At 37.4% G+C, this 25,728-nt stretch overlaps 1 protein-coding gene across 2 annotated transcripts in view; it reads right to left on the bottom strand.

Annotated features, from left to right (window-relative positions):
* The window catches only part of ITFG1 (integrin alpha FG-GAP repeat containing 1), a 340,878-nt gene that overhangs the window by 83,794 nt on the left and 231,356 nt on the right, over window positions 1-25,728 (bottom strand). For both annotated transcript variants that reach the window (XM_015062061.3, XM_027044499.2), the window contains one exon: window positions 5,056-5,099. In XM_015062061.3, the coding sequence (XP_014917547.2) occupies window positions 5,056-5,099 (44 nt within the window). The remainder of the gene's footprint in view (window positions 1-5,055; window positions 5,100-25,728) is intronic.

The raw sequence follows: 25,728 nt of genomic DNA, 5'->3' as shown, positions 1-25,728 counted from the left end.
AAACTTTTAGATATAGTATGTGTTTCATTATATTGGCATGATATATCCATATGTAATGGATATATATATCCAAATAAATATATATATTGTGTATATATATATAATATATACATCATAACATCAAATTGAATATATTCATTACGTACAGCTTATTGCATGTCAGTTATGTTGTAATAAAGCTATAACAAGGAAAAATAAAGCAATACTGATAAAAATGCAAGGAGAGGGGCTCTTGGGTGCCTCAGACAGTTAAGCATCCGACTTTTGATTTTAGCTCAGGTCATGCTTTAATAGTTCATGACATTGAGCCCCACGTCAGGCTCTACGCTGACAGTATGAAGCCTGTTTGGGATTCTCTCTCCCTCTCTCTCTCCCCTTCTCCTGCTCTCTCAAAATAAATTTACTTAAAAAAAATCTTTAAAGAAAAAATATGAGGAGAGTTTCTGGTCTGACCTGTAAAGAGCTTGGAAGTCCTAACTCCTCAGAAAAAGAACAAAAAAGCTGAAGTAAAAAAGCAATTCTCCTTAGATTCAGAGAACTCAGGTCACAGGGCAAACTGCTACCCTGACACTGGAGAGAGGGGTGGATACAGAATCACAGCTTACTGGGAGCAGAGGCCTAGAAGCAGATGACTGAAACTGGAGCTAGTACTGGTAGGACACTTAAACTGTAATGGAAAAATTGCTGGAAGCTCAATAGGAACTAGTTTGAGAATTCAAACTCTGGAAGAGGGAGGTAAACAGTCTTAGAGGAGCCCCACGCTTTTGTGAGTTTTACCTCCAGAAGTCCCACCAGATTCTCAGGGGTAAGATTGGGTCAGAACTCTCATGCTTCTAGCACAGGGAGGGGAAGTAAGCATTCTGACATAGGCCCAGAGCCCTTGGTTCTTAACACCTCACCCTCAAGGAAAACTATTTTACCAGATCTTAAGTGACCTGGGTTTAACCTGGGGGAAAGGAAATGCCTAACTTTAGCCCTTTCTGGCCTTCCTGTCTTGCCCATGGGGGAGGGGAAGCAAAGAAGAAGCACATGTGTATGCCACATCCCAGGGACACAGGCTCACTAAAAGCCTGAGACCTAATCATAGGAGTATAGGATGCATTTTCTAACTCCTGCTCCTTACCACCACATCAACTGGGCTTCTGTCTTATAATGGGATTGTACCTAAAAGCACTGCAAGCCTCAGACCCTGTTTAAGAAGTGGGAGAAAAACACAAAGACAATAGGGAAGAAAAAAGACACTGGAGAAAACTGCTTCCTCTGACAGCATAGCTACTGCAAACAGTAAACACAGTTGTTAGAGTTATCCTAGCTGGATAAACATAAAACCTCATGCTAAAGGTCCATCTACCTTAGTTCCTTTCACCCAATATATAATATCCGATTTTCAACAAAAAATTTCAAGGCATGCTAAAAGGCAGAAAACAAAGTTTGAATGGATAAAGCAAGCATTGGTACCAGATTCAGATATAGCAGAATGTTAGAATTAGCAGACCAGAAATTTAAAAGAACTATGATTAATACATTAAGGGCTCTACTGGAAAAAGTAGACAGCATGCAAAAACAGACTGTTAATACAAGCAGAGAGATGGAAACTCTTAAGAATCAAACAGAAATGATAGAAATAATAAAAATGAAGAAAGCCTGGATACGGCTGAACAAAGGATCAGTGAGCTTGAAGATCTAGCAATAGAAACTTCCAAAACTGAAACACACAGAGAAAAACTAATGAAAAAATTGAACAGAACTGTGGGACAAAGGTGTAACATATGTGTCACTGGATTACTGGAAGGAGAAGGAGAGAAAGGAATAGAAAGAAATGTTTGAAATAACATGACAATTTTCCAAAATTAGTGACAGATATCAAACCACAGATCCAGGAAGCTTAGAGAACACCAAACAGGAAAAATACTAAAAACCTGTATTTATCTATGCATATCATATTCAATCAGCAGAAAACCCAAGACAAAGAGAAAATCCTGAAAGTAATCAGAGAAAAGGAATGGGCGAAAAGATGACTAGGAATCCATATAAGACTATGATACAATTAAGAATGCTCATTTCAGGTAAAGACTATGAACTACTGGTGGTACCGATATGCAAGTATGTTTATTATTTTTTTTAGAAATGCCCAGGAGCCTAGGTCTAGGACTGAAGAAGGTAAATAGCTTGGACTAACCCAGGGCTATAATTTTGCTAGGCAGGTACAGTAGAAGGAGAGTGCTTAATGGGAGTTAAAAGTAATGGCAGGAGTGAGGTTGATGTATGGTAGCTACACGAGGAAGGTAAAGGCAGGAGTGGGCTGATTACAGGTCAAGAGACTAACAGCCTTAAAGTTGAACAGGTGTAGTAATGGGAAAGAGAAGGCTGGAAAATAGTTTGTAGTCAAATAGCTGAATGGATGGCATTAAAATTTCAAAAGTAGGGTACCTGGGTAGCTCAGTAGGTTAAGCCTCTGACTCTTGATTTTAGGTCAGGTCATGATCTCACACTTTGTGAGATGAAGCCCTGAGTTGGGCTCTGGGCTGACAGCATGAAGCCTGCTGGGAGTTTCTCTCTTCCTTTCTCTCTGCCCCTCCCCTGCTCGCCTGCATGCCTCTCTCTCAAAATAAATAAATAAACAAACAATAAAAAAATTTCTAAAATAAAATAGTTCTGGTAGATAAGGTCCAGAGTATGACCAGGGGTTTTCAAAATGGAGATGAAGGAATTTGGGTGGGATTGGTTTCTGATTTGAATAATTCTTTCCTTTCTTCATGTTATCAAATAGGTTGCCTATATCAGGTGGGAACATATTAGTAGCACAAGAGCTATCCAACTCATAAATTAACTCAAGTGGTAAAGAATATCATGTGGTAGGTACATTTTCCCTCTTAGTTTCACATAGGGTCATATACCTGATGTAAAACTTTATACTATGTTCAGTACAAAGCAATATGAAGAAGGCCTACTTCTTCATAAAATACAAGAGGGCATACATTTGATATATGGAAAACTGGAGAAGTATAGTGTGCATTTGTTTCTTTTAGGTTGTCATAAAATTGTGATTTGTGATATCAGTGGGGCAGGAAAATGATATATGTGAAGGCAGTTCAGCAGGATCTGAATTTCAAAGAAAATAATAAATGGACGAATGGGAGGCAGATCTGTCACCAAAAAAAAGCCCAAAGGTGCAGGTCTGTTGGAGTAATCATCGTAAGAACATCTCTCTGCATGGTGAATTTTAGTTATGTGACTTTCTAAAAAAAATTTTTTTTAAACGTTTATTATTGAGAGACAGAGAGACAAAGAGTGTGAGCAGGAAAGGGGAAGAGAGAGGAGGAGACACAGAATCTGAAGCAGGCTCCAGGCTGTCAGCACAGAGCCCGATGCAGGGCTCGAACCCACAAACCGGGGGATCATGACCTGAGCTGAAGTTGGACACTTAATCGACTGAGCCACCCAGGCACCCCAACTTATGTGACTTTCTAAATGAAAGTTCTCCATACAATTAAAGTTGCTTTTATTTTAAGATAAAGAGAATGGGAACATTATTGATCTCAGAAGTATTACCTGCAGCTGCTTTAATCATACAGCCTTTCCTATCCACTTTTCTGCCAGAACTTATAGGTAAAATGAGTGGGTTTCATTTCAATGTTTTACAGTTCTTTGCTTGACCATGTAATGAATATAGTCAATGACAGGAAGCAAGAGGAATTGAATAATTCACAGATTAGGTAGACAATACCTAAATCACCAAGTTAATCTTAAGCCTCTGATTAATTACATCTATACTTTAAAATTTTTAAAAAACAGACTTTCTTGTTTAGAGCAGTTTTAGATTCATAGCCAAATTAAGTAGAAAGTACAGAGAGTTCTCATACATCTTCTGCATTCCCCTCCCCATAGCCTCCCCTACTATATACATCTACATTTTTATAATGATATGGAATCAGATGGACTTGACCAGGCACTCATATACATTCATAATAGATGTGATGCATTGTCCAGATATTTTCTTCAGGACTGAGGCACTTATTCCCTGAGCTCCTCAGTGTTGGCTGCTGATAGCTCACAGCCAGGTTCCTACCTGGACACTGTTTTCAGCCAAAGGGAGCTGGCTCCTACTAGCTGTAAGCCTTTCCTGGAGACTACCTGCAGGCAAAGTCTGATTAAAGCAGGAATACAAACGCCTGGCTTCTCTGTCTCTATTTGAGCCATTTCTGAAGGGCCAATAGCTTTTGCTTTGGTGTTGAGTCTAAATTAAATCTCTGCATGCAAATCTCTGGGTTAGGGTCTGTTTCCACATGTCTCAAATATGTGAAGTTTCCTAACCATACACAAAATGTTGGTCTTGCAGTACTTAACTGGGGTAGTAAAACTATGAGACTATAACCAGAACACCTAGCTTTGTGCTGTTCCAGTACTTCATAGCTCTATGATTAGATAATTTAATTTCACTAAGCTTTAGTTTCCTCATCTTTACATGGGGGGGTAATTCCTCATGAAACAAGGTTATTATGAGGACCCAAGCAGGGATATGCCCACACCCATACACAATATAATATTCTTATTATAATTTATATGAACTGGCAATTTAAAAAACTAAGCCTAATTATTTTTACACTTTGTTATTTCACTGAAGCACAGAAAGTCAATATTAAGACTATACCAAAAAAAATCATTAATTATTTACTATATGCTTGACCTTCAGTTATGTACCAGGTATACATGATGAGAGGGTTCTTGACCTTAAGGGATGCCAGTCTAGTATAGAGAGGCATTTAATATAGAGACGTGAGCTCAAGTATTATATATGCTAAAATGGCGGTAGTGTGCCTTATGCCAAGAAACTATGGGAAGGTATCAGAAAAGCCTTCATAAAGGAGGTGAATCTTGAGGTGAGAATCTTTTAGACAAGGTATTTTATTCTCAGTAAAGTTTTTTGAGCACTAAAGGATACTTTAATCACTTCTAAATAATAACAACTTGAATGTAACTTATAAGTATTTTGTGAGTATCTATTATGCAGAATATTTTCACTGAAAATTTTACAACTGAGATTTGTTTACTTACTGTTATCTTACGAGGACAGTCATTAGAACACAGACCACTAAGAACTGTGGAAAAATAAAGAAAAGGCTATTACTACTATATTATTACTTTAGCTTATATTTAAAGTTAACTCTAATTTTTCCCCTATAATCTATTAACATGCTCTACTGAATCATAATCACAGGCAGAAACCAAATCAATTCCTTTAGATCTGAGTAAATCAAGTTTCTATTGTTTATTTTATACTGATATTTTAAAAGCTTTTATTAAGCAGTTAAGATGCTGCTGTTTTGTGAAATATACAGGTGAAATAATTAATTATATTTATATCATACTATACCTACTGTTGGTTCTATTTTCCAAGTATAAGACTTAGAATCTGACAGAAGTGCTAAATGCAAACCAATTAAAATGTATGCTGAGAAAAACATTTTATATCTCATATTAGACTTTTTCCCACTTATCTAGTCAAAGTTGTTGGGTCAAAGATTTTGGGCACCCTTGATAACTATTATGGAGAACACAACTATAAAGAATTGACGGGCCTATAACAAATACACAAAAATAATTTAATGACACATTTATTCTATGATCACCAAAAAAGACAAGGTTAGAGTATCTGAATATTCTTTATATAAGTAACATGAGTTTTGAAATATAATTATATTACCACCTTTTCATGTGAAGTGATACCTCTATAAGAAAGTGGACATTACCACTCCTGTAACTTTATTCAACACAGTGTTGAAAGTCCTAACCTCAGCAATCAGATAACAAAAAGAAATACAAGACATCAGGGGTGGCTCAGTCGTTAAGTATCCAACTTCGGCTCAGGTCATGATCTCATGGTCCGTGAGTTCGAGCCCCATGTCAGGCTCTGTGCTGTCAGTTCAGAGCCTGGAGCTTGCAGAGGATTCTGTGTCTCCCTCTCTCTCAGCTCCTCCCCCTCCCTTGCTCTCTGTCTCTCAAAAAAATGAATAAATGTTAAAAAAATTAAAAAAAAAGAAACAGAAATAAAAGACATCCAAATTGGCAAGGAGGAAGTCAAACTTTCACTCTTCACAGATGACAGGATATTCTTTGTGGAAAACTCAAAGGATTCCACAAAAAACTGCTAGAACTGATACATGAATTCAGCAAAGTCACAGGACATAAAATCAATGCACAGAAATCAGTTGCATTTCTATACACCAAAAGAAGCAGCAGAAACAGAAATCAAGGAGTTTATCTCATTTACAATTGCACCAAAACCCATAAAATACCTAGGAATAAACCTAACTAAAGAGGTGAAAAATCTATACACTGAAAACTATAGAAAGCTTATGAAAGAAATTGAAGACGCAAAGAAATGGAAAAACATTCCACGCTCATGGACTGAAGAACAAATGCAGTTAAAATGTCGATAGCACCCAAAGCAATCTACATATTCAATGCAATCCCTATCAAAATAACACCAGCATTCTTTACAGAGCTAGAACAAACAATCCTAAAATTTGTATGGAACCACAGAAGACCCTGAATAGCCAAAGCAATGTTGAAAAAGAAAACCAAAGCTGGAGGCATCACATTTCCGGACTTCAAGCTGTTTTACAAAGCTGTAATCATCAAGACAGTATGGTACTGGCACGAAAACAGACACACAGATCAATGGAACAGAAAAGAGAACCCAGAAATAGACTCACAAACATGGTCAACTAATCTTTGACAAAGCAGGAAGGTGTATCTAATGGAAAAAAGACAGTCTCTTCAGCAAATGGTGCTGGGAAAACTGGACAGCAACATGCAGAAGAATGAACCTGGACCACTTTCTTACACCATGCACAAAAATAAACTCAAAATGGGTAAAAGACCTAAATGTAAGAGAGGAAACCATCAAAATCCTAGAGGAGGAAATAGGCAACAATCTCTTTGTCCTCAGTTGCAGCAACTTCTCACTTGACATGTGTCCAGAGGCAAGGGAAACAAAAGCAAAAATGAACTACTGGGACCTCATCAAAATAAAAAGCTTCTGCACAGTGAAGGAAACAATCAGCAAAACTAAAAGGCAATCGATGGAATAGGAGAAGATATTTGCAAATGACATATCAGATACAGGGTTAGTATCCAAAATCTATAAAGAATTTATCAAACTCAACACCCAAAACACAAATAATCCAGTGAAGAAATGGGCAAAAGACATGAATAGACACTTTTCCAAAGAAGACATCCAGATGGCTAATAGACACATAAAAAGATGCTCAACATCACTCATCATCAGGGAAATATAAATCAAAACCACAATGAAATACCACCTCACACATGTCAGAATGGCTAACATTAACAACTCAGTCAACAACAGATGTTGGCAAGGACGTGGAGAAAGATGAAGTGCTTTTGCACTGCTGGTGGGAATACAAACTGGTGTAGCCACTCTGGAAAGCAATATGGAGGGTCCTCAAAATTCTAAAAATAGGACTACCCTATGACTCAGCAATTGCACTACTAGGTATTAAAGGATACAAAAACACTGATTTGAAGGGGTACATGCCCCCAATGTTTATAGCAGCACTATCGACAATAGCCAAATTATGGAAAGAGCCCAAATGTCTACTGAGTGACAAATGGATAAAGAAGATGTGGTATATATATACAATGGAATGTTACACGGCAATCAAAAAGAATGAAATCTTGCAATTTGCAACAACATGGATGGAACTAGAGTGTATTATGCTAACCAAAATAAGTCAGAGAAAGGCAAATATCACACGATTTCACTCATATGTGCAATATAAGAAACAAAACAGATGAACACAGGGGAAGGGAAGCAAAAATAATATAAAAACAGAGAGGGAGACAAACCATAAGAGACTCTTAAATACAGAGAGCAAACTGAAGGTTGCTGCTGGGGTGCTGGGTGGGGTATGGGCTAAATGAGTGATGGGTACTAAGGAGGGCACTTGTTGGGTTGAGCATTGGATGTTATATGTAAGTGATAAATCACTAAATTTATTCCTGAAATCATTATTACACTATATGTTAACTAACTTGGATTTAACTTAAAAAAAAAAGTGGCCATTATGTGCTATTAAATATTCTATATGTTATGCATTAAAGAGGGATGGCATACAGTTGTGCTTGGTAAACATGAATTATTTCAATAAAAACTGTAAATTTTTCATTCAAACATATCCATAGGAAAAAGGTATGTTACTTAGGTTAGGTATATAAAGTATATATAAGGTCTATACAGTATATACAGGACACCAGAAAATAAGCATGGCATACTTCACCACAAAGAAGATACCTGTTTGTTGACTATAGTGCACTTACATGAACTACAATCTGAGGAGACAGTAAACTAAACGTTTTATATTTGGAAAACAGTTTTCATTATTTAAGTTTCTTATCATAGCACAGTGCCTGGTTCTCTTTTATTCTCAAACTTTCTATGACCTAACTTTTTCTTTGTTCCTCTCTTCCCTCAACTCCAGGCAGATACTGGTCATTCTTTTCTTCTTGTCACAAAATGATTTTCATAAACTTCATTAAAATCATTATCTTGCTGAATAGTAATTATTTTCTCACAAGTCTGTCTTTGAACTAGTATGTAAGCTCTGCATCATTTTCTCCTTATTTTCTCAGGGTCTAACCCAACATATTTGCTCAATAAGTACCTGTTGAAGGAGGAAAATTATGGATTATTCAATAAATGGTCCTGGATAGTTGTCTATTTGGTGGAAAATAAACATAGCTTTTAACTCATAACATAAAAATTATATCTGGCAAAGACACAAATAATATAAAGAACTCATATTTTATTTTTTTAATTTTAATTTTTTAAAAAATTTACACCCAAATTAGTTAGCATATAGTGCAGCAATGATTTCAGGAGTAGATTCCTTAGTGCCCTTTACCCATTTAGCCCATCCCCCCTCCCACAACCCCTCCAGTAACCCTCAGTTTGTTCTCCATATTTATGAGTCTCTTATGTTTTGTCCCCCTCCCTGTTTTTATATTATTTTGTTTCCCTTCCCTTATGTACATCTGTTTTGTCTCTTAAAGTCCTCATATGAGTGAAGTCGTATGATGTTTGTGTTTCTCTGATTGACTAATTTCACTTAGCATAATACTCTCCAGTTCCATCCACGTAGTTGCAAATGGCAAGATTTCATTCTTTTTGATTGCTGAGTAATACTCCATTGTATGTATGTGCACACACACACACACACACACACACCACACCTTCTTTATCCATTCATCCATTGATGGACATTTGGGCTTTTTCCATAATTTGGCTCTTGTTGGTAGTGCTGCTATAAACATTGGGGTGCACGTGTCCCTTTGAAACAGCACACCTTTATCCCTTGGATAAATAACTAGTAGTGCAGTTGCTGGGTCGTAGGGTAGTTCTATTTTTAGTTTTTTGAGGAACCTCCATACTGTTTTCCAGAGTGGCCACACCAGCTTGCATTGCCAGCAACAATGCAAAAGAGATCCTCTTCCTCCGCATCCTCACCAACATCTGTTGTTGCCTGAGTTGTTCATGTTAGCCATTCTGACAGGTATGAGGTGGTATCTCATTGTGGTTTTGATTTGTATTTCCCTGATGATGAGTGAAGTTGAGCATTTTTTTCATGTGTCGGTTAGCCATCTGGATGTTTTCTTTGGAGAAGTGTCTATTCATGTTTTTTGCCCATTTCTTCACTGGATTGTTTGATTTCTGGGTGTTGAGTTTGATAAGTTCTTTATAGATTTTAGAGAACTCTTATATTTTAATAGAAAGACAGGCCAATTAAAAATTGGGCAAAGCATCTGAATAGGCACTTTTCCAAAGTAGATACAGAGATATACAAAGCTCAGGAAAAGATGCTCAGCATCATTAGCAATCAGGGAAACCAAACCACATCCACAGTGCAACGCATATTTGCAATATCCAAGAGGTGGAAGTAACCCAATAAATGTCTGACAAATAAGTGGAAATAAATAAAATGTGGTATATATACACAATGGAACCTTATTCAGCTTTAAGAAGAAATCCTGTCACATGTTACAACATGAATGAACCTTGAAGACATTATGCTAAGTGAAACAAGCCAGTCACAAAAAGACAAATACTGTATGATTCCATTATGCAAGGTATCTAACAGTGACATTCACAGAAACAAAAAGCAGAATGGTGGCTAAGGGTGAGGAGAAGAGGGGCAGTTGATAAATGGGTATACAGTTTCATTTGTGCAAGATGCAAAAGTTCTGGAGATCTGTTCAACAACATGAATATACTTAACACTACCAAACTGTACATTAAAAAAAGGTAAGATAGTAAATTTTATGTTGTTTTTTGTTTTTTACCACAATAAAAAAAATGGTTAAGATGGTAACAAAACAAAATGAAATAAACTCCCGAGATACCAATTCATACTAATTAGGATGGGTACAATAAAAAAGTCAGATAATAATGTTGGTAAGGATGTAGAGAAATAGGTCCCTCAAACATTTCCGGTAGGAATGTAAAATGGTTGAGCTGCTTTGGAAAACAACCTGGCAATTCCTTAAAAGGATAAACACAGAGTTCCCATTTAACCCAGCAATTCCATTCCTAGGTATATCTCAAGAGGTATTAAAGTAGAGAAATGAAAACATATGTCCACATGAAAAATTGACATGAATGTTCACAGTAGTATTATTCATAATTGCCCAAAGTCATCAGCTGATGAATAAATAAGATGTGGTATATTCATATAATGAAATATTATTTGGCAATTAAAAGGAATAAAGTACTGATAATGCTACAATATGGATGGATCTTAAAAACATTATGTATGGTAAGTGAATGAAGTCAGTCACAAAAGACTACACTTTATATGATTCCATTTATATGAAATGTCTGGGATAGGCAAATTTATGGACACAAAGTAGTGGCTGCCTAGGGCTGGGGTAGGATGGGGTGGGGATAGGGGATTGAGAGTGATTACTAAAGGGCTTCTGTGGTAATAAACATTTTTAAAATGTATTGTGGTGATGGCTGCATAATTCTGTGAATAAGCTCAAAGCCACTTAAGTGTACACTTCAAATGGGTGAATAGTATGGTACATGAATTATATCTCAAAGCTGTTGCAAAATAAAAAAGACCATAAAAATTTAAAAACTAATGAAGGGATAAACTTTCTTTTAAACATACATTACAAAGGCATACTCGTTGCTCGTATACAAAGATCTTCTAGGTATGAGTTCAAAGATCATAATCCAATAGAAACAAAGGATATCAAGAAGCAATATCCAGAAAGAAAATGCAAATAATCAAAAGCCATGAAAACACTCAACCTTACTAGTCAGGGGAAAAAAAAATCAATTTTATACCTAACAGGCCCAAAATAAAAGGCTGAGAAAAATGTCTGCAGGAAAACAATAAAATCAAAGACAAATGACAAACTAGGAAAAGTACTTGCAACACATGTCACAAAGGATTAACTTCCCTAATATATACTATGGTGCATTTATAAATAAGACAATGAAAAAGGGTAAGGACTGTTTGTAAAAATAAAAATACAGATGGCTCTTACACATATGAAAAGATGCTGAAATTTACTCAGTATAAGAAAGACACAAAATAAAAGAGACAATACTTTCACTTACATGACTGGCAAAACTAAAAAAGTTAATAACCAGTTGGGTTGGTGAAGGTATTAGGAAATATGCATTCTTATATGCTGCAGGTGAAAGTATAAGCTGATACAACTTCTATGAAGGGACATCCTATACTATAGTGTGTGTGTGTGTGTGTGTGTGTGTGTACGTGTATGTGTATGTATGTATATATATATACACATACACATTCGAGCTACAAAGTTCGAAACTGGGCAGAATTAATCTATGGTGTTGGAAATTAAAATAGTGGATACTTTTAGGTGAAGAGGGTTAGTAACTAATAAGGTGGCATGAGGAAGCTTCTGATTACTGGTTATGTGTTTCTTGATTAGGTGTAATTACATGAGTACATTTATTTTGTGAAAATTTACAGACCTGTGTACTTAGATATATTTTTCTGTATGTACATTTCAATAATATGTTTATTTAAAAGATGCACATGCTATTTTTTAATAATTCCATTTTTAGAAATTTATCCTACAGGATATTCTCTGTGGCATTATTTATAATGACAATAAGAGATTGAAATAGCCTTGATATCTACTTTAAAAGAACTCATTAAATTATGTCCTATCCATACTATGTGATGCTATTCAGTAGAAATAATGAATGAATAACTGATGCTATCAGTTAAAATAATGAGGCAGCTCTAGATTATATTACTGTGGTATAATCTTTAAGATATGTTGTTAAGTGGAGAAAGTAAAGCCTAGAACAACCATTTATGTACAATAAAAGTATATACACATATAAGCTCATATACACATAAAATATCTTGGAGCGATACAAAGAACTTGTCTTTGGGAATAGGAATTGGATCATTGGGAGACAGGTTAAAGGGAGACTAATTTTTCACTATATACTCTTGTATTTTTTTCATTGTTATCATGTATTACTTATTTTAAAAACCAAATTTATTAATGAAATAAAAACTTAGAGCCTTCAGATGAATATATGCTGGACAGTGTCATATGCTGTTGGGAATATAAATGTGTGTATCTTGTGGGAATGATAATTTGGTATTATCTATTAACATTAAAAACACAGTCCCTCAGCTTATCGATTTCATGCCTGGAAACCACCTATGTGTCTGCTGAGAGGAAACATTGGGTAAACTGTGGAATATCCATAGTATTATGGAATGGCATGGAGTTATTAAAAGAGTGAAAAAAGACCTGTTAAGTCCTAACTCGAAAGGGTGTTTATACTCTATTGCTGAGGTAAAAAAAACAAGATGCAGGGAAACATGTTTAGTAAGATTCTATTTGCAAACGTATGTGTTGGATAAATCTCACAGACATAATGCTAAACAAAAGAAGCCAGATGCAAAGGGTACAATCCTGTATTCTTGCTTTTACGTGACATTCAGAAAAGGGAAAATGATTCTACAGTGACAGAGATCAGGACAGTGGTTATACTTTTGCAGGGGAGTACTGACTGGCTTGGAGGGCCTTCTAGGGTATGGCAAATATTTTATCTTGATCTAGGTGTGGTAGAAGGGGGTATACCTATGTAAAATTTCACCAAGCTGTAGACTTTCACCACATTTCCTTTGTAACCCCATCACTATTACCTTTCTTATCACTTCACACCTACCTGACTGTATGCCAAGGTGGTTACCCTGGGTCTGAATTTTTCATTATGCACATCTATTTTTTTTCCTCTGAACACTGCTGCAAAATCTGTCTTCTTAATTCACACAATTGTGTGAACAAAGGCTCTCTTTGATGAAAAATGTAAAGAGTGTGATAGTTTTTTGTGTAAACTTGATCAGGCCATGGGGTGCCTAGATGATTGGCCAAAAATTATTCTAGATGTTTCTGTGAGAGAAGTTTTGGATGAGATTAACATTTAATTGGTAAAATGAGTGAAAGAGAGAGACAAGAAAAAGGAAGATGGCGGCGCAGGAGGACGCTGGGCTTACCATGTCCTGCTGATCACTTAGATTCCACCTACAGCTGCCTAAATAACCCAGAAAACCGCCAGAAGACTAGCAGAACGGATTCTCCAGAGCCAAGCACAGAGGAGAGGCCCACAGAAGAGGGTAGGAAGGGTGCAGAAGTGGTGCGTGCTACATGGACTGGGGGGAGGGAGTCAGGGTGGTGGGGCAGCCTGCTGGCCAAGCAGAGGCCCCAAGTCTGGCTTGCAAAAGCAGAGGGGCCGGGTGGAGTGTGTTCTGACAGTGACAGCAAGCGGGACTTAACATCTGGGAGGTTATAAGTTAACAGCTCTGCTTGGAGAGCGGAAAGGCTGGAACAACAGGAGGGAGAGCTGTTGAGCCCCAGACGACCAGAGCTCAGCTTGGCAGGGAACAAAGGTGCTCGCCAGCCAGATCTCCCTTGCCCACCCCCCAGCCAAAATCCCAAAGGGAACCAGTTCCTGTCAGGGAACTTGCTTGCACTGAGCAAACACCCAACGCTGTGCTTCTGCGGATCCATCCCTCCAGTGGCGGCGGGTCTGACTCCCTCCCGGTGCCTCAGGGCCCCTCCCAAAGTGGATCACTGAAGCATAAGCAAGCTGAGCCTACCCTGCCACCCCCCCCCCCCCCCCGCACCGTGCACCTTGCTGAACCACCCCAGGTAATACGCCAGATCCCCAGCACCACAAGTCTGGCAGTGTGCAAGTAGCCCAGACGGGCCATGCCACCCCACAGTGAATCCCGCCCCTATGAGAGGGGAAGAGAAGGTACACACCAGTCTGACTGTGGCCCCAGCAGTGGGTTGGGGGCAGACATCAGGTCTGAATGCAGCCCCACCCACCAACACAAGTTATTCAACACAGCACAGGGGAAGTGCCCTGCAGTTCTGCGCCACTCCAGGGACTATCCAAAATGACGAAACAGAAGAATTCACCTCAAAAGAATCTCCAGGAAATAACGACAGCTAACGAGCTGATCAAAAAGGATATAACAATATAACAGAAAGTGAATTTAGAATAATACTCATAAAATTAATTGCTGGGCTTGAAAACAGTATAGAGGACAGCAGAGAATCTCTTGCTACAGAGATCGAGGGACTAAGGAACAGCCAGGAGGAGCTAAAAAATGCTATCAATGAACGGCAAAATAAAATGGAGATGACCACAGCTCGGATTGAAGAGGCAGAGGAGAGAATAGGTGAACTAGAAGATAAAATTATGGAAAAAGAAGAAGCTGAGAAAAAGAGAGATAAAAAAATCCAGGAGTATGAGGGGAAAATTAGAGAACTAAGTGATACACTAAAGAGAAATAATCTATGCATAATTGGTATTCCAGAGGAGGAAGAGAGAGGGAAAGGTGCTGAAGGTATACTTGAAGAAATAATAGCTGAGAACGTCCCTGATGTGGGGAAGGAAAAAGGCATTGAAATCCAAGAGGCACAGAGAACTCCCTTCAGACGGAACTTGAATCGATCTTCTGCATGACATATCATAGTGAAACTGGCAAAATACAAGGATGAAGAGAAAATTCTGAAAGCAGAAAGGGATAAATGTGTTCTAACATATAAAGGGAGACTGATAAGACTCATGACCGATCTCTCTACTGAAACTTGGCAGGCCAGAAAGGAATGGCAGGAAATCTTCAATGTGATTAACAGAAAAAAATATGCAGCCGAGAATCCTTTATCCAGCAAGTCTGTCATTTAGAATAGAAGGAGATAAAGGTCTTCCCAAACAAACAAAAACTGAAGGAATTCGTCACCACTAAACCAGCCCTACAAGAGATCCTAAGGGGGATCCTGTGAGACAAAGTACCAGAGACATCGCTACAAGCATGAAACCTACAGACATCACAATGACTCTAAACCCATATCTTTCTATAATAACACTGAACATAAATGGACTAAATGAGCCAACCAAAGACATAGGTTATCAGAATGGATAAAAAAAAACAAGACTCATTTATTTGTTGTCTACAAGAGACTCATTTTAGACCTGAGGACACCTTCAGATTGAAAGTGAGGGAATGGAGAACTATTTATCATGCTACTGGAAGTCAAAAGAAAGCTGGAGTAGCTATACTTATATCAGACAAACTAGACTTTAAATTAAAGGCTGTAACAAGAGATGGAGAAGGGCATTATATAATAACAGGGTCTATCCATCAGGAAGAGCTAACAATTATAAATGTCTATGCGCCGAATACGGGAGCCCCCAAATATATAAAACAATTACTCACATACATAAGCAACCTTATTGATAAGAATGTGGTAATTGCAGGGGACCTTAATACCCAACTCACAGCAATGGATAGATCATCTAGACACATGGTCAATAAAGAAGAAGGGCCCTGAATGATACATTGGATCAGATGGACTTGACAGATATATTTAGAACTCTGCATCCCAAAGCAACAGAATATACTTTCTTCTCGAGTGCACATGGAACATTCTCCAAGATAGATCACATACGGGGTCACAAAACAGCCCTTCATAAGTATACAAGAATTGAGATCATACCATGTATACTTGCAGACAACAATGCTATGAAGCTTGAAATCAACCACAGGAAAAAGTCTGGAAAACCTCCAAAAGCATGGCCATTAAAGAATACCCTACTAAAGAATGAATGGGTCAACCAGGCAATTAGAAAAGAAATTAAAAAATACATGGAAACAAATGGAAATGAAAATACAACAATCCAAACGCTTTGGGATGCAGAAAAGGCAGTCCTGGGAGGAAAATACATTGCAATCCAGGCCTATCTCAAGAAACAAGAAAAATCCCAAATACAAAATCTAACAGCACACTTAAAGGAAATAGAAGCAGAACAGCAAAGACAGCCTAAATCAGCAGAAGAAGAGAAATAATAAAGATCAGAGCAGAAATAAACAATATAGAATCTAAAAAAACTGTAGAGCAGATCAAGGAAACCAAGAGTTGGCTTTTTGAAAAAATAAAATTGATAAACCTCTAGGCAGGCTTCTCAAAAAGAAAAGGGAGATGAGCCAAACAGATAAAATCATGAATGAAAATGGAATTATTACAACCAATCCCTCAGAAATACAAGCAATTATCAGGGAATACTATGAAAAATTATATGCCAACAAACTGGACAACCTGGAAGAAATGGACAAATTCCTAAGCACCCACACACTTCCAAAACTCAATCAGGAGGAAATAGAAAGCTTGAACAGACCCATAACCAGTGAGGAAATGAAATCAGTTATCAAAACTCTCCCAACAAAGAAGAGTCCAGGACCAGATGGCTTCCCTGGGAAATTCTAACAGACAGTTAAAGCAGAGATAATACCTATTCTTCTCAAGCTGTTCCAAAAAATCAAAAGGGAAGGAAAATTTCCAGACTCACTCTATGAATCCAGCATTCCTTTGATTCCCAAACCAGACAGAGACTCAGCAAAAAAGAGAACTACAGGCCAATATCCCTGATAAATATGGATGCAAAAATTCTCAATAAGATACTAGCAAATTGAATTCAACAGCATATAAAAAGAATTATTCACGATGATCAAGTGGGATTCATTCCTGGGATGCAGGGCTGGTTCAACATTCACAAATCAATCAACGTGATACATCACATTAATAAAAGAAAAGAACCATATGATCCTGTCAATCGATGGAGAAAAAGCATTTGACAAAATTCAGCATACTTTCTTAATAAAAACCCTCGAGAAAGTCGGGATAGAAGGAACATATTAAACATCATGAAGCCATTTATGAAAAGCCCACAGCTAACATCATCCTCAATGGGGAAAAACTGAGAGCTTTCCCCCTGAGATCAGGAACACGACAGGGATGTCTTCTCTCACCGCTGTTGTTTCACAGTGTTGGAAGTGCTAGCATCAGCAATCAGACAACAAAAGGAAATTAAAGGCATCAAAATTGGCAAAGATGAAGTTAAGCTTTCACTTTTTGCAGATGACATGATATTATACATGGAAAATCCGCTAGACTCCACCAAAAGTCTGCTAGAACTGGTACATGAATTTAGCAAAGTTGCAGGATACAAAATCAATGTACAGAAATCAGTTGCATTCTTATACACTCATAATGAAGCAACACAAAGACAAAGAAACTGATCCCATTCACAATTGCACCAAGAAGCATAAAATACCTAGGGATAAATCTAACCAAAGATGTAAAAGATCTGTATGTTGAAAACTGTAGAAAGCTAATGAAGGAAATTGAAGAAGACATAAAGAAATGGGAAAACATTCCATGCTCATGGATTGGAAGAATAAATATTGTCAAATGTCAATACTAACCAAAGCTATCTACACATTCAATGCAATCCCAATCAAAATTGCACCAGCATTCTTCTCGAAGCTAGAACAAGCAATCCTAAAATTCATATGGAACCACAAAAGGCCCCGAATAGCCAAAGTTAATTTTGAAGAAGAAGACCAAAGCAGGAGGCATCACAATCCCAGACTTTAGCCTCTACTACAAAGCTGTCATCATCAAGACGGCATGGTGTTGGCACAAAAACAGACACATAGACCAATGGAATAGAATAGAGACCCAGAACTAGACCCACAAATGTATGGCCAACTAATCTTTGACAAAGCAGGAAAGAACATCCAATGGAAAAAAGACAGTCTCTTTAACAAATGGTGCTGGGAGAACTGGACAGCAACATGCAGAAGGATGAAACTAGACCATTCTCACACCATTCACAAAAATAAACTCAAAATGGATAAAGGACCTGAGGGTGAGACAGGAAACCATCAAAACCCTAGAGGAGAAAGCAGGAAAAGACCTCTCTGATCTCAGCCGCAGCAATTTCTTACTTGACATATCCCCAAAGGCAAGGGAATTAAAAGCAAATATGAACTACTGGGACCTCATGAAGATAAAAAGCTTCTGCACAGCAAAGGAAACAATCAACAAAATAAAAGGCAACCAATGGAATGGGAAAAGATATTTGCAAATGACATATTGGATACAGGGCTAGTATCCAAAATCTATAAAGAGCTCACCAAACTCCACACCCGAAAAACAAATAATCCAGTGAAGAAGTGGGCAGAAAACATGAGTAGACACTTCTCTAAAGAAGACATCCGGATGGCCAACAGGCACATGAAAAGATGCTCAACGTCGCTCCTCAGCAGGGAAATACAAATCAAAACCATACTCAGATATCACCTTATGCCAGTCAGAATGGCCAAAATAAACAAATCAGGAGACTATAGATGCTGGAGAGGATGTGGAAAAATGGGAACCCTCTTGCACTGTTGGTGGGAATGAAAATTGGTACAGCCACTCTGGAAAGCAGTGTGGAGGTTCCTCAGAAAATTAAAAATAGACCTACCCTATGACCCAGCAGTAGCACTGCTAGGGATTTACCCAAGGGATACAGGAGTACTGATGTATGGGGGCACTTGTACCCCAATGTTTATAGCAGCACTCTCAACAATAGCCAAATGATGGAAAGAGCCTAAATGTCCATCAACTGATGAATGGATAAAGAAAGTGTGGTTTATATACACAATGGAGTACTACATGGCAATGAGAAAGAATGAAATATGGCCCTTTGTAGCAACATGGATGGAACTGGAGAGTGTTATGCTAAGTGAAATAAGCCATACAGAGAAAGACAGATACCATATGGTTTCACTCTTATGTGGATCCTGAGAAACTTAACAGAAACCCATAGGGGAGGGGAAGGAAAAAAAAAAGAGGTTAGAGTGGAAGAGAGCCAAAGCATAAGACACTCTTAGAAACTGAGAACAAACTGAGGGTTGATGGGGGGTGGGAGGGAGGGGAGGGTGGGTGATGGGTATTGAGGAGGGCACCTTTTGGGATGAGCACTGGGTGTTGTATGGAAACCAATTTGACAATAAATTTCATATATTGAAAAAAAATTAGTGAAAGAGATTGTTCTTCATACTGTGGATGGGCTCCATCCAATCAGTTGAAGGCCTGTATAGAACAAAAGTCTGACCCTCTCCTAAGTAAGAAGTCTCCCAACAGACAGCCTATACACTAGAACATGAGGTTTTCCAGGGACCCCTGGGTGGCTCAGTCAGTTAAGCATCCAAGTTCAGCTCAGGTCATGATCTCACGGTTCGTGGGTTGGAGCCCCACATCTGAGCTATCTGTGCTGATGGCTCCGAGCTTGGAGCCTGCTTCAGACTCTGTGTCTTCCTCTCTCTTTGCCCCTCCCCATTCACATTCTGTCTCTCTCTTTGTAAAAAATTAACATTTAAGAAAAAAAAAGAACATGAGGTTTTCCTGCCTGACAAACTGGGACACTGGTTTTTCCTAATTCTATAGCTGCCTGTTGGCTTTGTGACTCAAACTAGGACAGTTTACAGAGTGTACAGATTCCAAATTATGGAAGACTTGGCAGCTTCCAACATTGCATGAATCAATTCATTATGCTGGTGGGATAATCTCTCTCTCTCTCTCTCTCTCTCATAGTCTATTGGTCCTGTTTCTCTGGAGAACAGTGAGTAATACAGTACGTTTCTGCAGTTATTGGGTCACTAACAATATTCTCTTTGCCATATATGCCCATTCATCAGTGGATATCATCAATATTTTCCCTTATTGATCTTTAACACCATGCAAGAAGGTGAGTTAATTTCTATTTCTTACTTTCTGATCATGGCCTTCCACCTGGAATGTTGTGTTATTTCCCATTTTGGTTATTCCATTCCATCTTTCTGGAACTAGGTTCTCACCTATCATCTTCACAGAAACCTTCGTTGATATTAATCTTATAGCACATCTAATTTGAGTATAAAGTACTTTTCACTGTTTTTTTTAGCTATATTACAGGTATACATCTTCCTCTTTCAAATAGAGAAATTCCTGTTAACAATAAATGTTTGTTATATAAATGGTAGTTTTTTCACTGAAAAAAACTTAGTAGTCAAAAGCCAAGACAATAATGTGCCATGTGGGTGAACATACTGTGTATGGTGACTGGAAGTGCTAATAAACAGATCTATTATCAAAACCCCTTACGTGTGTGCATGTGCACACACACACACACACACACACACACACACACACACACATTTTGTAAAAGCCTTGAGATATAATTCACACACCATAGCAGTCACCCACTTACAGTGTCCTATTCAGTGGTCTTTAGTATAATCCCAGAGTTGTGTGACCACCATCATAATCACTTTTTATCACTTCTAAAAAGAAACCCTGTACCCTTTAGTGATCATGCCCTAGTCCTCCTATTTCCACCTCCAGCCCAAAGCAACCACTAATCTACTAATCATCCATTGTCTACACACTTTTCTGAATATTTTGAGTACATTATAGAAAAAAAAATTAAATATGTAGACAAGAAGAAGAAAGTAAAAATCAATTGTGATCCAACCACTCAGATATTATTACCAATTTGTCACTATTACAGACTTAATGTGTTCCCCACAAAGTTCATATGTTGAAGTTCTAAACTCTATTGTTGCCATATTTGGTGATGGGGCTTCTAAGGAAAAATTAAGTTTAAATGAAGTCATAAGGGTGCAGTACAGATCTGATGGGTTTAGTGTCCTTATAAGAAGAGACATGAAAGAACTTGCTCTCTTGCTCTCTCTCTTGCTGTACGCACACAGAGGAGGTCATGTGAGCACACAAGGAGATGGAGGCCACATACAAGCCAAGAGAAGAGGCATTGGAGTAAAACCTATTTTCACTTAGCATAACACTCTCCTTGATCTTGGAATTTCCAGCCTCTAGAACCGTGAGAAGCAAATTTGTCTTGTTCAACCTGCCTAACCTGTGTATGGTCCTTTGTTATAGCAGCCTGAGTGGACTAATATACATACTTTAAAAAATGTACACATGTGAAATCATGCTATACATAATTTTGTAATCTTCTTTTTGGTTAATATAATATAAACTTTTCCCATAGTATTAAATATGCTTCTACCACACAACTGTATTGTATATCACTGTAGTATAGATAGGTATATGCATAAAAACACACATCCATTCTTATTAGGACATTTAGGTTCTCCTCCACTCTATAATCCAACTCTTTTCCTCTTAAAAACACCACTGGGATGATCATCTTTACAGACATGGGGCATTATACACAAATCTTTGGCATATCTCTGATAATTTTCCTGGGATAATTGTATAGAATTAAAACTATTTTCAGGTTTAATCCTAAAGCTTTTGGAGTATATACTGAAATTATCCTTCATAAAGGTTATCAAGCATCTTTTTAGTAAACATTCACTGACCTGGAAAGTGCCAAACTCTGAACAGAAATTTGCTTTCATATATGCTCTTCCTTTATCCTCACAGCAAGATTGTGAGATGAATTTAGTTGGCCCCCACCACCTTCTTTTTTTCAGAAAAGGAAACTGAAGCTTGGGCCAGTACACCACTCAAGGTCACAAAACGAAGGGAGCTTTTATGAAAGAACATGTGGCCACTAGACACTAACTCATTTAAAAAACACATTATCCTACTTTTATGGGAGATGGAAAAACCGATGAACCAGTGGATTATTTTATTTTCTGTACGAGATAACCTGTCTGTGTCTTGTTTAGCATAGTTGACAGTATTTACTCAAAATTCTATAATAGTCTCTTTTGTATATAGCAAGCTAAAAATTGGGCTCCTGTATCTGTTTTTGTTTCTTTACAAGACTTCCTCTGTCAAATTTGAAGTTTCATATTATAGCAATAGGATCAAAATAAGATTTAAATGTATCATACCTATATACATATCATAAATATATGTCTACATACTATACATATATATGTCTTACAAAAGGAAATGTCTACATAATACAAATATGCATTTCCTTGTTTTCTATAAGCACAGTTACAAGAAGGAATGGTAACAATCCTTGGGCCTAATTAATATTCTGGTTGAAAATATTGTTTAATTAGGAATTCAGAACTCCTAAATACTATTATAAAAGTTAACCTGTTCTTAGCCTGAATGAATTATTTCATCTACAGAACAGCCTGACCATTTCTAGTGACATCTACCTGGTTACTGAAGGAGGGAAGGCAGACTTAGTTAGAGTGTATGGTTCTGGGCTTTACTACCTCTGTATGTTTGACATGAGGCAGTAAAAAAGAAATGCCTTTAGCTACGTTCAGCAATTACACTGCTTTTTCAAAGAATATTATAGAAGAGTGGAATTTTACTTTTAGCTTTGGCTTTATCACTAAATCCATTTCCCCTTTAGGTTTCCCATCAGAAAGGGACACACATACTCACATATACACTTCTATTTTCTTCCTCTCTTGAGTTAATAGTCATGATCTCATGGTTCTCTTGAGTTTGAGCCCTGCATTCGGCTCACTACTGTCAGCACAGAGCCTGCTTCAGATTCTCTGTCCCCCCCTCTGCCCCTCCCCTGCTCACACTTTCTCTCTCAAAAATAAATAAAGCATTAAAAAATTCTGAAAAGTATTAGGTTTCTTCAAATGTACAGGCTATATTAGGAATATTTTTATTTCTCTACTACATTTTTCTGTATATTTATGTGATAGGCTCATCAGTACAGTTTAAATCATAGCTTATTAAAATTACATACAACTTCTCCAAAAGAAAGGAAGAAGTGTATTAAATGCTGCTGAGAATTCTGAATTTCAGTAATCCTGAAAAAGAAAACCAAAGCTGGAGGGATCACTATCCCAGACTTCAAGTTGTATTACAAAGCTTTAATCATCAAGACAGTACGGTACTGGTACAAAAGAGACACACAGACCAATGGTATAGAATAGAGAATCCAAAAATGGACCTACAAACTTACGGTCAACTAATCTTTGACAAAGCAGGAAAGAATATCCAAATGGAGTAAAGACTGTCTCTTCAGCAAATGGTATTGGGAAAACTAGACAGTGACATGCAGTAAAATGAACCTGGATGACTTCTTACACCATACACAAAAATGAACTCAAAATGGATGAAAGACTTAAATGTAAGACAGGGAGCCACCAAAATCCTCAAGGAGAAAGCAGGCAAAAACCTCTTTGATCTTGGCCACAGCAACTTCTTACTCAACACGTCTCCAGAGGCAAGGGAAACAAAAGCAAAAATGAACTACTGGGACCTCATCAAACTAAAAAGCTTCTGCACAGAGAAGGAAACAAGCAGCAAAACTAAAAGGCAACCAATGGAGTGGGAGAAGATAGTTGCAAATAACATATCAGATAAAGGGTAGTATCCAAAATCTATAAAGAACTTATCAAACTCCACACCAAAAAACAAATAATCCAGTGAAGAAATGGGCAAAAGACATGAATAGACACTTCTCCAGAGAAGACACTCAGATGGCTAACAGACACATGAAAAAATGTTCAACATCACTCATCATCACTGAATACAAATTAAAACCACAAGGAGATACCACCTCACACCAGTCAGGATGGCTAAAATGAACACAGGCAACAACAGATGTTGGTGAGGTTGCAGAGAAAGAGGATCTCTTTTGCACTGTTGGTGGCAATGCAAGGTGGTACAGCCACTCTGGAAAACAGTATGGAGGTTCCTCAGAATGTTAAAAATAAACTACCCTACACCCAGCAATTGCACTACTAGGTATTTATCCAAGGGATACAGATATGCTGTTTCGAAGGGGCATATGCACCCCAATGTTTATAGCAATTCTATTGACACTAGCCAAGTATGGAAAGAGCCCAAATGTCCATTGACAGATGAATGGACAAAGAAGATGTGGCATATATATATACACACTGGAGTATTACTTGACAATCAAAAATAATAAATTCTTGCCATTTGCAACTATGTGGAACTGGAGGGTGTTATGTTATGTGAAATTAGTCAATCAGAGAAAAATATCATATGACTTCACTCATATGAGGACTTTAAGATACAAAACAGATGAACATAAGGGAAGGGAAGAAAAAAGAATATATTTCTAATATTTAAGAAAAAATAATACAAAAACAAGGAGGGGGACAAAACATAAGAGACTCAAATACAGAGAACAAACTGAGGGTTGCTGGAGAGGTTGTGGGTAGGGGGATGGGCTAAATGGGTAAGCAGCATTAAGGAAGACACTTGTTTGGATGAGCACTGGGTGTTATACATAGGAGATGAATCACTGGAATCTACTCCTGAAATCACTGCAGTATATGCTAACTAACTTGGATATAAACAAACAAACAAACAAACAAATAAATAAAACATAGGTAAGTAAGTAAATAAATAAATACAATTAAAATAAAAGTATCAGTTTTCACTGCCACAGCTTCTTTTTTATGTGCTTGAGACTTTGGGAACCACCAAAAGCAAGCAGAATGGTCAGTGCTGATAGTATTTATATCTAATAAGTGGCAAAGGGCATAGCTTTTAAAAAATACTTCTCCAGATATTCCAAATGTTTTATAATAGGCTGCCTTATTTTGTAATCAGAAAAAGAAACAAGTGCTAAACCAAAACTTTACCAATATAAAAAGGAACAATGCTTTAAAATTCTCTTGCATAATCAAGAAAGTAAAAGGGTAGAATCTGATGGCATTTTTACAAATGTCACCCTGAAATTACAATTTTAAGACTCTATAATGTCAAGCTTAAGAGGTAAAAAGTACCAGTAGTCTATTAAATCATTGCAACAATGTAATTTCCACAGCGACATCAGAATAAAAATTCCATCCTTTATGCTTTTAGTGAGGAAAAAAAAAAAAGAAGAAAAAGAAGAAAAGAAAAAAAACACCAACTAGTCCTGAACGCTCCAAGGCAGAATTTATTATTATTACAGCAAAAGCTCACTTCCCAGAAGTGAGACAGTTTTACTTTTTATATAACAGCATATGGTTTTAAGTGAAGTAAAACATTTATCTTAAGCAGCTGCAACAACAACTGGGAAGATGTGCTAAAATAAGAGACCAAATGGAAAATGAAATTACAGGTACACAATTCCAGCCTTCTACTACTTGTGTTTTTCACCACTGTGAGCTTCTTGAAGGCAAGAACTGTTTTTTTTTTTTTAATTTGTTTTAAGTTTATTTATTTATTTTGAGAATGGGGGGAGGGGCAGGGATAAAGGAAGACAGAATTAGAAGCAGAGCTTGAACTCACAAACTGTGGGATCATGACATGAGCAGAAATCAAGAGTTGGTCACTTAACTGACTGAGCCACCCAGGTGCCCCCTGTTTACTGGTTTTTAAGTGTCT

This window comes from Acinonyx jubatus, chromosome E2, assembly GCF_027475565.1.
Source record: "Acinonyx jubatus isolate Ajub_Pintada_27869175 chromosome E2, VMU_Ajub_asm_v1.0, whole genome shotgun sequence".
In the NCBI taxonomy this organism is placed as follows: domain Eukaryota; kingdom Metazoa; phylum Chordata; class Mammalia; order Carnivora; family Felidae; genus Acinonyx; species Acinonyx jubatus.
This window is presented reverse-complemented; position numbering and strand designations above follow the sequence as displayed.